Source organism: Bubalus bubalis, chromosome 5 (genome assembly GCF_019923935.1).
Source record: "Bubalus bubalis isolate 160015118507 breed Murrah chromosome 5, NDDB_SH_1, whole genome shotgun sequence".
Taxonomy (NCBI): domain Eukaryota; kingdom Metazoa; phylum Chordata; class Mammalia; order Artiodactyla; family Bovidae; genus Bubalus; species Bubalus bubalis.
The window spans coordinates 46,053,684-46,067,666 of record NC_059161.1 but is presented as its reverse complement, the minus strand read 5'-3'; the positions used below and the strand labels follow the sequence as shown (position 1 = coordinate 46,067,666).

At 37.3% G+C, this 13,983-nt stretch overlaps 1 protein-coding gene across 1 annotated transcript in view; it reads right to left on the bottom strand.

The window, feature by feature from the left end:
* WDR64 (WD repeat domain 64) overlaps window positions 1-13,983 on the bottom strand; it is a 120,444-nt gene that overhangs the window by 68,674 nt on the left and 37,787 nt on the right. Inside the window, exons 9-10 of the mRNA XM_025286000.3 lie at window positions 10,788-10,867; window positions 9,092-9,231 (exon numbers count right to left, since the gene is read on the bottom strand). Of these exons, the coding sequence (XP_025141785.3) occupies window positions 9,092-9,231; window positions 10,788-10,867 (220 nt within the window). The remainder of the gene's footprint in view (window positions 1-9,091; window positions 9,232-10,787; window positions 10,868-13,983) is intronic.

Genomic DNA, 13,983 nt, shown 5'->3' with positions numbered 1-13,983 from the left:
TCAATAAATTTACTACTTATGGCTTTTTAGCTCAGCTTTCATCATGGCAAATGATTTTTTTCTAATTTTAATTGGCTCTTCATTATAGTTTCTTTTTTTTTTTAATATTGATACGCATTTCTATCAATAGCCTTTCTTAATTTCTTCAGTATTTTTATTACCTTGGGCTCTAGTAGGCTAGACAGGTCTGTTTCATTGTTTGTTCTTTCACGGGAATTCTCTTGATCTCTTAACTGAGAGAGGCTCCTGTGCTCCTTCATTTTACTTCTATTTCTCTGAGTTTTGACAGTTAGCACTGTCATCTTGAAGGGCTGCTTTCATGTGAGACCATCCCTGTGTAGCCCGCATGAGTCTAACATTTTTGGCATGAGGGCCCTTTTTAAGTACGGATGCCTGACTCATCTTTCCTCAGTATGCCACTCTTCTTTTCACTTGAACACTTAGGGGACAATGTGGTATTATTAATTGTCTATTTTAAATTGTTGTATCTCAGGGTAGAGGGAGGCCAAAGAGGAGAGATATGGGGGAACAGCCAGTTGGTGGAGTAGTCAGAACACAAACAGTATCTATCTATTATATGGGCATGGTGTTTGGTGCCCCGAAACAATTACAATAGTAACATCAAAGGTCACCGATCACTATAAATAATACAGTATTAATTGTGGAAACATTTGGAATATGACAAGAATTCCTAAAATTTGACAGAGATACAAAGTGAGCAAATGCCAATGGAAGAATGGTGGAGATAGACTTGCTCAACTCAGGGTTGTGGCAAACCTTTGCTTTGTAAAAACCTCAGCATCCTCCAAGTGTAATAAAACAAAGCACAGTAAAACAAGGTCTGCCTGTATTCTATTATCCTCCTCAACTTTCTCAAATGGCTCACCCAAGGTCATAAATTAGAGCCAGAACTTAAATTTAGTTTTACCTGATTTCAGAGGCCATGTGCTAAGCCATGTGCCTGGAATTGAAACAGGGCAGGAAAAAAATCTTCACTTAGGACAATATCTTAGACATAGTCACGGATAAGATGAAGTCCAGCTGAGCAGCAGGCCAGATGGGGAAACCTCTGACTTGCTGTGAGTTATCCACTTGGCACTTGGTTTCAGGACATTGCTTCTTGCTCTAAGCCATACCCACAGCCTAGTTAAGCTTTACCTTTCCTGGGGTCCTTTCTTTTTATTTTTTAATTTTTTTTTATATCACAGGATATTTTTATTTTTTAAATTTTATTTTATTTTTAAACTTTACATAATTGTATTAGTTTTGCCAAATATCAAAATGAATCCACCACAGGTGTATACCTGGGGTCCTTTCATATCACTTTCCAAAGCGAAAATTTAAGAAAATAACAATGTTTAAACACTCATTTTCATCTGTTATAAATCATAAAAGCATGTCTCCTTCTCAGAAAAATAACCGCTGATAACTATAGAGCTGTGCTTGGGAAGATCACGTGCATGCTAAGTTGCTTCGGTCATGTCCGACTCTTTGCAACCCCATTGACTACAGCCCACCAGGCTTCTTTGTCCATGGGATTCTCCAGGCAAGAATACTGGAGTGGGTTGCGATGCCCTCCTCCAGGGAATCTTCCCAACCCAGGGATGGAACCTGTGTCTCTTATGTCTCCTGCATTGGCAGACGGGTTCTTTACCACTAGCGCCACCTGTCAACCATTATTCTTGTTTTTGTTAATAAAATAAAAGCAACTAAAATTTATATTTCTATTTTTCAATGTTTGTCCGTTCTTTAGGAGCAATAAATGTGGCATAGCTATTAAATACTTGAGCTCTGCAACTAGAAAAAAAAATTTACCAGTGCAGGAGAAAATAATATCCTGATTGAAAGTCTGCAAATCTCAGAGGAAGGATGAAAATCTACTTTAAGAGCTTAGATAAAGGCCCAGAGTAGGCACATGACTACCCGTGGTGATTTATTAAAACTTGATGTGATGAAAGCTAATTTATATGAAGGAATGTTGAATATGTAAATATGAAGGAATGTTAAATGTGTAAATATGAAGGAATATTAAATGTGTAAAACCTGTCTATGATTTTTACTGAGAAGAAGGAGAAAGAGGGGAGGGGAAGGAGACGGAGAAGGAGAAGTGGAAACTAGCTTAAGCAAAACTATGTATGTGTCTAGATTGCCATTCTTGGTGCCTAAATTGCTCCTTTCCAAGATCTTCATGGGGCTGGCTCCTCTGGTCATGCAGGTTTCAACATTTATGTCACCTTTTTGGAGGTGATACTCAATCATATCACATTGTTGTATTTTCTATTCATTGGAATAGTTATTATTCTGTTTTCTTACGTGTTTGTTACTTTGCTTGTCTCCTTCTTCCCCTAGAATGTACACTTCCTGTGGAGAGGACCCTGACTGCCTGGTTCAGTTTTCTGTCTCCAAAACCCAGAACAGTACCTGAAACAGGGAGGACACTCAAGAAAGAAAGCTTGCTAAATAACTAAATGAACGATCTCTTTATAACAGTCTTGTGAGCTAAGCACCACTACAGTTTACAGACAAAGAAATTGAGGGGAAAGATATTAAGAACTTTGCCCAAGTAGAGCCGCTAGGATGCTTGAAAGAGCAGCACTGAAAACACTCACTATATCTAAAGGAAACTGGAAAGCTTGTCTCTGCTGTCTCTTCACCTCTGGACATGAATGGCCTGAACTTTTTTTGTTTGTTTTAATTTATTTATTTATTAATTGAAGGATAATTGCTTTACAGAATTTTGTTGTTTTCTGTCAAACCTCAACATGAATCAGCCATAGGTATACATAAATCCCCTCCCTCTTCAAACTCCCTCCCATCTCCCTCACCATCCCACCCCTCTACATTGATACAGAGCCCCTGTCTGAGTTTCCTGAGACATATAGAAAATTCCTATTGGCTATTTATTTTACATATGGTAATGTAAGTTTCTGTGTTACTGTCTCCATACATCTCACCTTCCCCTCCCCTCTCCCCATGTCCATAAGTCTATTCTCTATGTTTGTTTCTCCATTGCTGCCCTGCAAATAAATTCTTCAGTACCATCTTTCTAGAGTCCATATATATGTGTTAGTATACAATATTTATCTTTCTCTTTCTGACTTACTTCACTCTGAATATAGGCTCTAGGTTCATCCACCTCATTAGAACTGACTCAAATGTGTTCCTTTTTATGGCTGAGTAATATTCTATTGTGTATATGTACCACAACTTCTTTATCCATTCATCTGTCGATAAACATCTAGGTTGCTTCCATTTTCTGGCTACTGTAAATAGTGCTGCAAGGAACAGTGGGATACATGTGTCTTTTTAAATTTTGGTTTCCTCAGGGTATATGCTTAGGAGTGGGATTCCTGGGTCATATGGTGGTTTTATTCCTAGTTTTTTAAGGAATCTCCAGCATAATGTTTTAGTTTTTATGTCTCAACAATCTTACTGTCTTTCCAGTATCATTTTAAAAATTAAAAATAGTTTCTTTTGTTGTGCAGATGCTTTTAAGTTTAATTAGGTCCCATTTGTTTATTTTTGCTTTTATTTCCAATATTCTGGGAGGTGGGTCATAGAGGATCCTGCTGTGATTTATGTCAGAGACTGTTTTGCCTATGTTCTCTAGCAGTTTTATAGTTTCTGGTCTTACATTTAGATCTTTAATCCATTTTGAGTTTATTTTTGTGTATGGTGTTAGAAAGTGTTCTAGTTTCATTCTTTTACAAGTGGTCAACCAGTTTTCCCAGCACCACTTGTTAAAGAGATTGTCTTTAATCCATTGTATATTCTTGCCTCCTTTGTCAAAGATAAGGTGTCCATAGGTGCATGGATTTATCTCTGGGCTTTCTATTTTGTTCCATTGATCTATATTTCTAACTTTGTGCCAGTACCATACTCTCTTGATGACTGTGGCTTTGTAATAGAGTCTGAAGTCAGGTAGGTTGATTCCTCCAGTTCCATTCTTCTTTCTCAAGATTGCTTTGGCTATTCAAGGTTTTTTGTATTTCCATACAAATTGTGAAATTATTTGTTCTAGCTCTGTGAAGAATACCGTTGGTAGCTTGATAGGGATTGCATTGAATCTATAGATTTCTTTGGGTAGTATACTCATTTTCACTATATTGAGTCTTCCGATCCATGAACATGGTATATTTCTCCATCTATTAGTGTCTTCTTTGATTTCTTTCACCAGTGTTTTATAGTTTTCTATATATAGGTCTTTAGTATCTTTAGGTAGATATATTCCTAAGTATTTTATTCTTTTTGTTGCAATGGTGAATGGAATTGTTTCCTTAATTTCTCTTTCTGTTTTCTCATTATTAGTGTATAGGAATGCAAGGGATTTCTGTGTGTTGATTTTATATCCTGCAACTTTACTATAATCATTGATTAGCTCTAGTAATTTTCTGGTGGAGTCTTTAGGGTTTTCTATGCAGAGGATCATGTCATCTTCAAACAGTGAGAGTTTTACTTCTTCTTTTCCAATTTGGATTCCTTTTATTTCTTTTTCTGCTCTGATTGCTGTGGCCAAAACTTCCAAAACTATATTGAATAGTAGTGGTGAAAGTGGGCACCCTTGTCTTGTTCCTGACTTTAGGGGAAATGCTTTTAATTTTTCACCATTGAGGATAATGTTTGCTGTGGGTTTGTCATATATAGCTTTTATTATGTTGAGGTATGTTCCTTCTGTTCCTGCTTTCTGGAGAGTTTTTTTAAATCATAAATGGATGTTGAATTTTGTCAAAGGCTTTCTCTGCATCTATTGAGATAATCATATGATTAAGCAAGGTGAAACGGCAGCCTTCAGAATGGGAGAAAATAATAGCAAATGAAGCAACTGACAAACAACTAATCTCAAAAATACACAAGCAACTCCTGCAGCTCAATTCCAGAAAAATAAACGACCCAATCAAAATGTGGGCTGAAGAACTAAATAGACATTTCTCCAAAGAAGACATACAGATGGCTAACAAATACATGAAAAGATGCTCAACATCACTCATTATCAGAGAAGTGCAAATCAAAACCACAATGAGGTACCATTTTACACCAGTCAGAATGGCTGTGATCCAAAAGTCTACAAGCAATAAATGCTGGAGAGGGTGTGGAGAAAAGGGAACCCTCTTACACTGTTGGTGGGAATGCAAACTAGTACAGCCACTATGGAGAACAGTGTGGAGATTCCTTAAAAAACTGGAAATAGAACTGCCTTATGATCCAGCAATCCCACTGCTGGGCATACACACTGAGGAAACCAGAATTGAAAGAGACACGTGTACCCCAATGTTCATCGCAGCACTGTTTATAATAGCCAGGACATGGCAGCAACCTAGATGTCCATCAGCAGATGAATGGATAAGAAAGCAGTGGTACATATACACAAAGGAGTATTACTCAGCCATTAAAAAGAATACATTTGAATCAGTTCTAATGAGGTGGATGAAACTGGAGCCTATTATACAGAGTGAAGTAAGCCAGAAAGAAAAACACCAGTACAGTATATTAACGCATATATATGGAATTTAGAAGGATGGTAATGATAACCCTGCGTACGAGACAGCAACAGAGACACTGATGTATAGAACAGTCTTTTGGACTCTTTGGGAGAGGGAGAGGGTGGGATGATTTGGGAGAATGGCATTGAAACATGTATAATATCATATATGAAATGAATCGCCAGTCCAGGTTCGATGCATGATTCTGGATGCTTTAGGTTGGTGCACTGGGATGACCCAGAGGGATGGTATGGAGACGGAGGAGGGAGGGGGTTTCAGGATGGGGAACACGGGTATACCTGTGGTGGATTCATGTTGATGTATGGCAAAACCAATACAATATTGTAAAGTAATTAACCTCCAATTAAAATAAATAAATTTATATTAAAAATGCACAAGAAAAAGAAAAAAATTAAAAATAGTCTTATTCTAAAAGCAATGTATATTTTTTGTTAAAAAGATATAAATACAAGGAAAAAAAAACACAAAAAAGGAAAAAAAATTAAATCTATCCACAACCTTGCTACCCACATAATCACTATTATCCCTGATAATATATGATAGACACATATATTAAAAATGGGTTAATATCTTACATGCCATTTTATATTTTGCATAATATATTGTGTATACATTTTCATATCAATATTCATCCATATGATGTTGAAAGTCTATGTGACAATTTCTATGATATAAAAAGAGATATCATAAATTGCTGATTTAAGGGAAGGAGGAATTAGAGAAAGGTGGTCAAATGATACCAACTTCCAGTTAGAAGATATGTAAGTACTAGGGGTGTAATGTATAACATGATAACTATAGCTAACACTGATGTATGACATATATGAAAGTTGCTAAGAGAATAAATCCTAAGTATTTTCATTACAAAGTTTTTTTAAAAGTATTTTTTTCATTTTTTGGTTTCAATATTAGATAATGAATGTTCATTAAACCAACTGTGGTAATAATCATTTCATGATGAATATAAGTCAGATCATTATGCTTAATGATACATTAATGTTAATCTCATACAATGTTATATATCAATTATATCTCAATAAAACTTAGGGAAAATAAATTACTGAATAAAAGGTTTATTTTTAGAAACTGAATTTCTCACTCCCTATCCCTTACCTTTCCTTTTTATTTCCTTTTTCTTTTTTAAACCTATATAAGCAATAGCACCTTAAACATCCTTTTACATTGATCTCTGGGCACTTTTCTGATTATTTTATTAGAATAAATGCCCCCCAAATTTTTGCCACCTTTACCCCCGGCAGCACTATGTAAACATGCCTGTATTCTTTCCCTTCTCCTTCCTTCATCCTATTTTCCTACTGATTTGTTAAAGTGTTTTTTATTTGTATAAGAATATTATTCCAGTTTATGTCATTTATATTACACGCTCCCCCCTCTGTTATCTGTCTTAACCTTTTCTATGCAGATAAGAAGGCTGTCTGGGGTCAGGATAGACACAAGATTGGCTACATTTATTTAATGCAAGTATACAGATGTCATTTTTCTTTACATGTGCAAAATTGGGATAACTACAGGATTGTTACCAGCATCAAATAAGTTGTGATGTAAAATAATGAGGGTAGTGCCTGACTCTTGGTAAGCATTTGATAAATGACAGCCTTTATAATAATTACAGTTTGAATATTCATGTAGTCACTTTTTTTTTCTTTAGTTGTAGATATTATACATAGGAATTACTTGATGGCTATATGAATATTCACCTGTGTTTTCTTCAGGAAAATTTTACAACTACTATGGTTTTATATTTTACATTTAAAATATTTAATCCATATGGAATGTATTTTGTTGGTAATTATGAAGTAATGATTTGATTACTTATTTTTTCCTAATATGGTTAATCAGTTTTCCCAACATTTAATGAACAAACCATCTTTTGCTCACAAACTTAAAATGCTACTTCTATCATATATGAAATCCCCATTCACACTTATGTGTGAATCTTCTCTTGTTTCATAGATGTGTCTATTGCTGCATTGACTGCTGTTCTGTTTTATTTATTGAGGCTTTTATTAAATGTTTTAATATCTGATAGGGAAAGTGTTATCTTGTAATCTTATTTTCTAAAGTTTCTAGGATATTTTTGTATGTCAACACTTTTATAGTAACTTTAGATTTGGCAAACTGAGGTCTAAATAATCCTTTCCTGTCTGTGCTAAGTCACTTCAGTCATGTCCGACTGTGACTCTGTGGCCTGCAGCCCACCCGGCTCTTCTATCCATCGGATTCTCCAGGCAAGAATACTGGAGTGGGTTGCCATGCCCTCCTCTAGGGGATCTTCCTGACCCAGGGATTGAATACATGTCTCTTATATCTCCTGCATTGGCAGGTGTGTTCTTTACCACTAGAACCACCTGGGAAGCTCCTAAATAATCCTAAATAGCATTAAATATACATAGCTTTATTTGATGCAGAGTATCTTTTACAGTACTATATTCTCATTTAGGAAAGTCCCTACATTCATGTTCTTAAATAAATGTACCTCAGAACTTCATAGTTATCTTAACATTAATAGTGAATATTGTTTGTTAAGATTATTTCTAGGCATTTCAAACAATTTTGCTCTTGTGAATGCTATCCATTTGACCATTTTTTCCTAACTGGTTTCTATTCTTACATAGAAATTTATTTTTATAAATTGCAATCATGAATATAACCACCCACTTTACTGAATTTATCTGTCCTAAAACTTTAAGCTGGTTTTCTTGACTTTTCCCAGCAATCACATTATTTGCAAATATGCAGTCTCCTCATTTCTAATAGTCATAAGTAATTTTTTCTTTTTTATTACTTTGTTTAGAACATTTAAAACACTGTGTAGTGATAGCAACAACAACAGAAATACTTTTTTCTTTCTTTGCTTTTTTAAAAATTGAAGTATGGTTGATTTGCAATGTTATGTTAGTTCCTGGTGTAGAGAAAAGTGATTCAGTTATACAAATATATATATTGTTTTTCATCTTCTTTTCCATTATGCTTTATCACAGGATATTGATATAGTTCCCTGCGCTGTACAGTGGTTGTGGTTTAGGCACTCAGTCATGTCTGACTCTTGCAACCCCATGGACTGCAGCCCTCCAGGCTCCTCTGTCTAGGGATTCTCCAGGCAAGGATGCTGGAGCGGGTTGCCATTTCCTTCTCTGTGCTATCCAGTAGGACCTTTATTTTGTTTATCTAATAGTTGTTTATCTAATCCAAAACTCCTAATTTATCTCTCTCCCACCCACTTGCCCCTTTGGTAACCATAAATTTGTTTTCTGTGTCTAGAAATCCTTATTTTTTCTGTCTTTAATGATCACAGAAGGGCCATATTATGTTTTACTATTAAGAATAATGGCTCTCTTCCCAATGTTATATTCCTTTTACTCTTGTCTTTAAACATATCTTCTTTCTTATGTTGATATCAATAGAAACAAAGAACAGTGACTTCTTATTTTCTTATCCATATTAACAATATTTTTCTCTTTGACTGTCAGCTATTTCAGTGAAAAACTGTATGCATCCTATATTTTCCAATAGTTCACTTTATGGGAAAGAATCATTCTGTTTCATTTTTGTTGTTTTCTTTCGGTTACCTTTGCAGAAGAAAGGCTGATAACATGTTGCTCTTTCTCATTTGTCACGATCTCGGTGATACTGAACATGTGCCCCACAAGTTTCCCCACTGGCTTGGTGCTGATGTTGGGGTGCCACAACCGGAGCACTTTATCATCTCCTGAAAGAAGGACATGTGAAGATTGTTTATGTTCTCAGGGATGCAGATGGTCACAGTTTAAAGAGTCTTTCTCAACTTTAATCATATCCTAATAGCTCAGCTGGTAAAGAATCCTCCTGCAATCAGGAGACCCCAGTTTGATTCCTGGGTCAGGAAGATCTGATGGAGATGGGATAGGCTACCCACTCTAGTATTCTTGGGTTTCCCTTGTGGCTCAGCTGGTAAAGAATCCGTCTGCAATGCAGGAGACCTGGGTTCCATCTCTGGGTTGGGAAGATCCCTTGGAGAAGGGAAAAGCTACCTGGAGAATTCCATGGACTGTATAGCCTATGGGGTCACAAAGAGTTGGACACGACTGAGTGACTCTCACTATCTTTCTTCTAATATCAAATCACAGTCTGTTTCTTCCAGGATGCTATGATTGACTTCCTTTGGATCTGCTTCTTCTTGTCAAGGCTGTTTTGTAACTACTGTATTTACATATATAAATTTGAATTCTCATGAATATTCTATGAGTTCTTTTCTTGATTTAATATGTCCCTACTCATTTATGCATTATTGTATTGTGCGTGCATGCTCAGTCGCTCAGTTGTGTCCAACTGTTTGCAACCCCGTGGACTGTAGCCTGCTTGGCTCCTCTGTTCATGAAATTTTCCAGGCAATAATACTGGTGTGGGTTGCCATTTCCTACTCCAGGAGATCTTCCCAGCCCAGGTATCAAACCTGTGTCTCTTGAGTTTTCTGCATTGGCAGGTGGATTCTTTACCACTGCACCACTTGGGAAGCCTGAGATTGAAACTTAGAGGAGTTGAATAACCTATTCAAGGCTTGCTAGTGAAAACACTAGTATTTGTTCCTAGACAGTCTGACTCCAAAGCCCAGGCTGAAAGCCATCACAGGCTTCATATCCCAGCTTGACAGATAAAGAGTCAGGCCAGCAGGATAGCTCAGTCCTCCCATCTTTCTCCTCAAGTTTCTTGTATTTGTCATCTTTCCTGTTACTCTCAGCAGATAATCTGAGCCCTTAAATGTTGGTAGTTTTAAGCACTCTATCGTTAGTCCACTTCTCTGTTAATGCTAAACCATTGGCTTTTGATCTTTTTGTCAAGGACTCCTTTGAGGATTTGATAAAATTTTGGACTGTCTCTCCAGAAAAAAATGCACGTGGACACACAGTTATTCAGCCTAAGGGGCTACAGGACTCCCTTAAAGTCCACACATGGGCCCCAGGCTAGGAATTCATGCTCTCACACAATGAAACAGATTCTAGAGAGATTAAAGGTAAACTGTAAAACAAACAAATTTGTAGTAAATATAGGAGAATTTGTTTCACACAGTCTCAGGCTAGGGAGGGCCTTTCTAAGTGTGCCACCGCACCAAAAAGCCGCAAAGAAAAAGAATGACAGATTTGACTTTATACAAACTTAAAAATTCTCTAAAAGGTCTTGTTAGCAGTAAAATGCTATAGCTGTGTGAAAACTCTGTAACTGTGCTAATTAAGGAGAGCACCATTTGCAAAGGAGAAAATCCCTGTGTAACGTGGACTGTCCTCTTACCTCCAGTGACAATTACATTGGCTTTTATGCAGTAACAGAAAGTGTTTGCTCCTCTTGGCATGGAAAACTCTCTGACAGGCCTGCAAAACACAAGCTAAATGTAAAACTTGTTTATTTTTCTTTCTAAAGTTAATTCCAACTTATAATGTTCAAGAAGTTCATCTCTAAGTCATTGTGAATCTATTTACCCATAGGAAAAAAAATTGTAAGTAATGATTAAATTCTCACTGACCCACAGAATCTATTTATTCTATGATATGATATTAACACAGCATTTGCATTGTTTCTGTTTAAAAAGAAATCCATTACTCTGCCCTGGAGCTGAGGTTGTGCTGGTGTTAAGAATGGACAGGGATATATCACCTCTTAAGCCAGAAAGTACATTGTTCAGCTCAATGAGTCTTTTTCGTAGAACAAAATGGCAGGAATGTGTTTGGACATTTCTCCCTCTCTCATTACCCACATCCAACTTTCTGTCAAGTCTTGTTGATTTTACTTCCTAAATAGACATGAAATTGACCACTTCTTCCCATTTCCATCATAATATCTTTGCTTTGGGCTTCCCTGTGGTCCAGTGGTTAAGAATCCACCTTGCAATGCAGGGGACATGAGTTCGACCTGTAGTCCAGGAAGATCCCACATACCATGAGGCTACAAAGCCCAAGCACCACAACTTCTGGGCCCACAGATCCTAGAGCTTGTGCTCCCAGCAAGAGAAGCCACTGCAGTGAGAAGCCCACACACCACAACAGAGTAGCCTCTGCCTACTGCAACAAGAGAAAGCCCGCATGCAGCCAAAAATGAATAAATACATTAAAAATAAATAATATCCTGATTCAACTCTCCATCCCCTCTCACCAGAACTACTGCAATAAACTAATTTCTCAGCTTCCACTATTTTCTATTCCTCTTTCCCCAATCCCACTCCAAATCCCGTTAAGTTGCAGCCAAAGTGACCTTTCTAAAACATGAATTGGATCACATCACTTTTCTCCAGTGGATTACTGATGCTTTCAGGAATACCAGGTTCCATCACTTGGCCCACACGGCTTAGGTGCCGCTGGGTGGTCCCTGTCATCTTTCACCTTCTTCCTCCCTTTGATCCAGCCTTGTAATCTCTTCAGCCTCCTTTCTGGCCTCACTGAACTCTCTTCCTCCTCAAGAGCTTCTGCATAGGCCAAAGATGTTTCTCCCCTGGATTGTAGCCACACTAGCAACCACCCTCCTGCAGGTGTATGTGCTGTGCTTAGTTGGTCAGTCATGTCTGACTCTTTGCGAACCCATGGACTCCTTTGCAAACCCACCAAGCTCCTGTGTCCATGGGGATTCTCCTGGCAAGAATATTGGAGTGGGCTGCCATGCCCTCCTCCAGGGATCTTCCCAACCCAGAAATCGAACCCAGGTCTCCCTCATTACAGACAGATGCAGGTGTCTGCTTGAATATTAATTTCTCCGAAAGGCCTTTCCTAGACTCCACCCTCCTGCCCCCACCAATTACTTTAAGCCTTTTGTGTTATTTTCTAGTCTGGTACCATGTTATTTTCCCTTAGGCATAAAGCACCTGACCTTAGTCTACTCTTGTCTTGTATGTTTCCTTTCCTTTTCTTTGTTCATAAATAAAAGGGTAGTATATACTATTCTGTTCCTTGATTTTCCACTTAATAATAAATCTTGAAGATCTTTCCAAATATGTACATTAAAAAACTTTCTTATTCTTTTTAAAATTGTCATAGAGTATTCCCTTGAATGACTAAATCCTTTAATCTGAGGAACATCAGACTGTCAGATTTTTTGTGATTACAAATAATATTGCAATGAGCAGTCTTGTAAAAGTGCCATTTTTCTATAAGTTCTTAGAAATGATACTGCAAGTCAAGGGATACTTGCATTTGTAATTTTAAAATATATTGCAGTTTCTTTTTAATTATTTTTGCCCACTGGACTACACTTCTTTAAACGGGGCTCTTCCCAAAAACTGGGCCTTATAAAGCATAATTTATTATATATAGCTGGTATTTGAGGGCTATCTTTGAGATAATGAACCTAAGGGACTATACCCAGAAGCACCTTGGATTGCAATTATCACCTTAAACTTCAGGTGAGAATAAATTTTCTTTATAAGTGCCCAATTGTGGATTTGGGTTATAAAAGAAATAGATATAAATTAAACACAAGCTGTAGAGTTCTCAGAACACAATCACAGAGTCAACGAGAGAACATGGAAATGAAATCTGATGGTTGGACATCATGTCTACAGGAATTCTTGGAAGAGTACTGAGACAAGAGGATAATTGGAGAGGAGAGCCTAGGTCAATAGAGATACAGAAGACAAGAGATTCAACAAGAATTTATAAGGCGATATAGACAAATTTGTGATTGATTATTTGTGAAAGTTGAGGGGAAAAGGAATTATGTGGGGTTGCTAAATTTTTGCCCAGAATGATTTGATGGATCATGGTGCTGAAATAGGAGGGAAGGGGGCATGGCACAAACATTTAAAAAATGATGTAGCCTGAAAACACGACATAGACTGATTAGAATTAAATAGATCCTCAGATGTTCAAGAATCTGGCTGCAATGCAGGAAACCTAGGTTTGATCCCTGAGTCAGGAATATCCCCTGGAGGAGGAAGAGCTACCCACTTCAATATTCTTGTCTGGAGAACCATGGACAGCAACCATGTAGCCGGGCAGGCTACAGTCCCTGGGATCACAGAGTCGGACACAACTGAGCAACTAACACTTTTCAAGATGGGAAGCTAGTCAACTTCTGCTAGACCTTGAGCCTCAGTATACACTCACTGTACACCAGCAAGTTAAATGACACACTCACAGGCGCCATGATAGTTCCAAGTACTACCATCAAAGATCAAAAAGTGGGCAGAGGACCAATTTCTGAAAATTTCTGCCCTCTCCCCAAAATAGTTGGAATAATCCTCTCACTCATTTGTCTATGAAATTATTAACCAAACCATATTTCAAAGCCTTTCTCTCTCCTTCTGAGATGGCCCACACTGTCTATGGAGTATGTTTCTCTCCAATCTATTTCTTACCTATCACTTTGTCTCTCACTGAAATTTTTCTGTGATGAGACATCAAGAACCTGAGCTTCATTAAGTTCTGAAACCAGGTGTGTGATCTCAGCTAAAAGGTTCAAGTCCCAAACTGAGGTGCACAGTTTCAGCTGTCAAGTCACG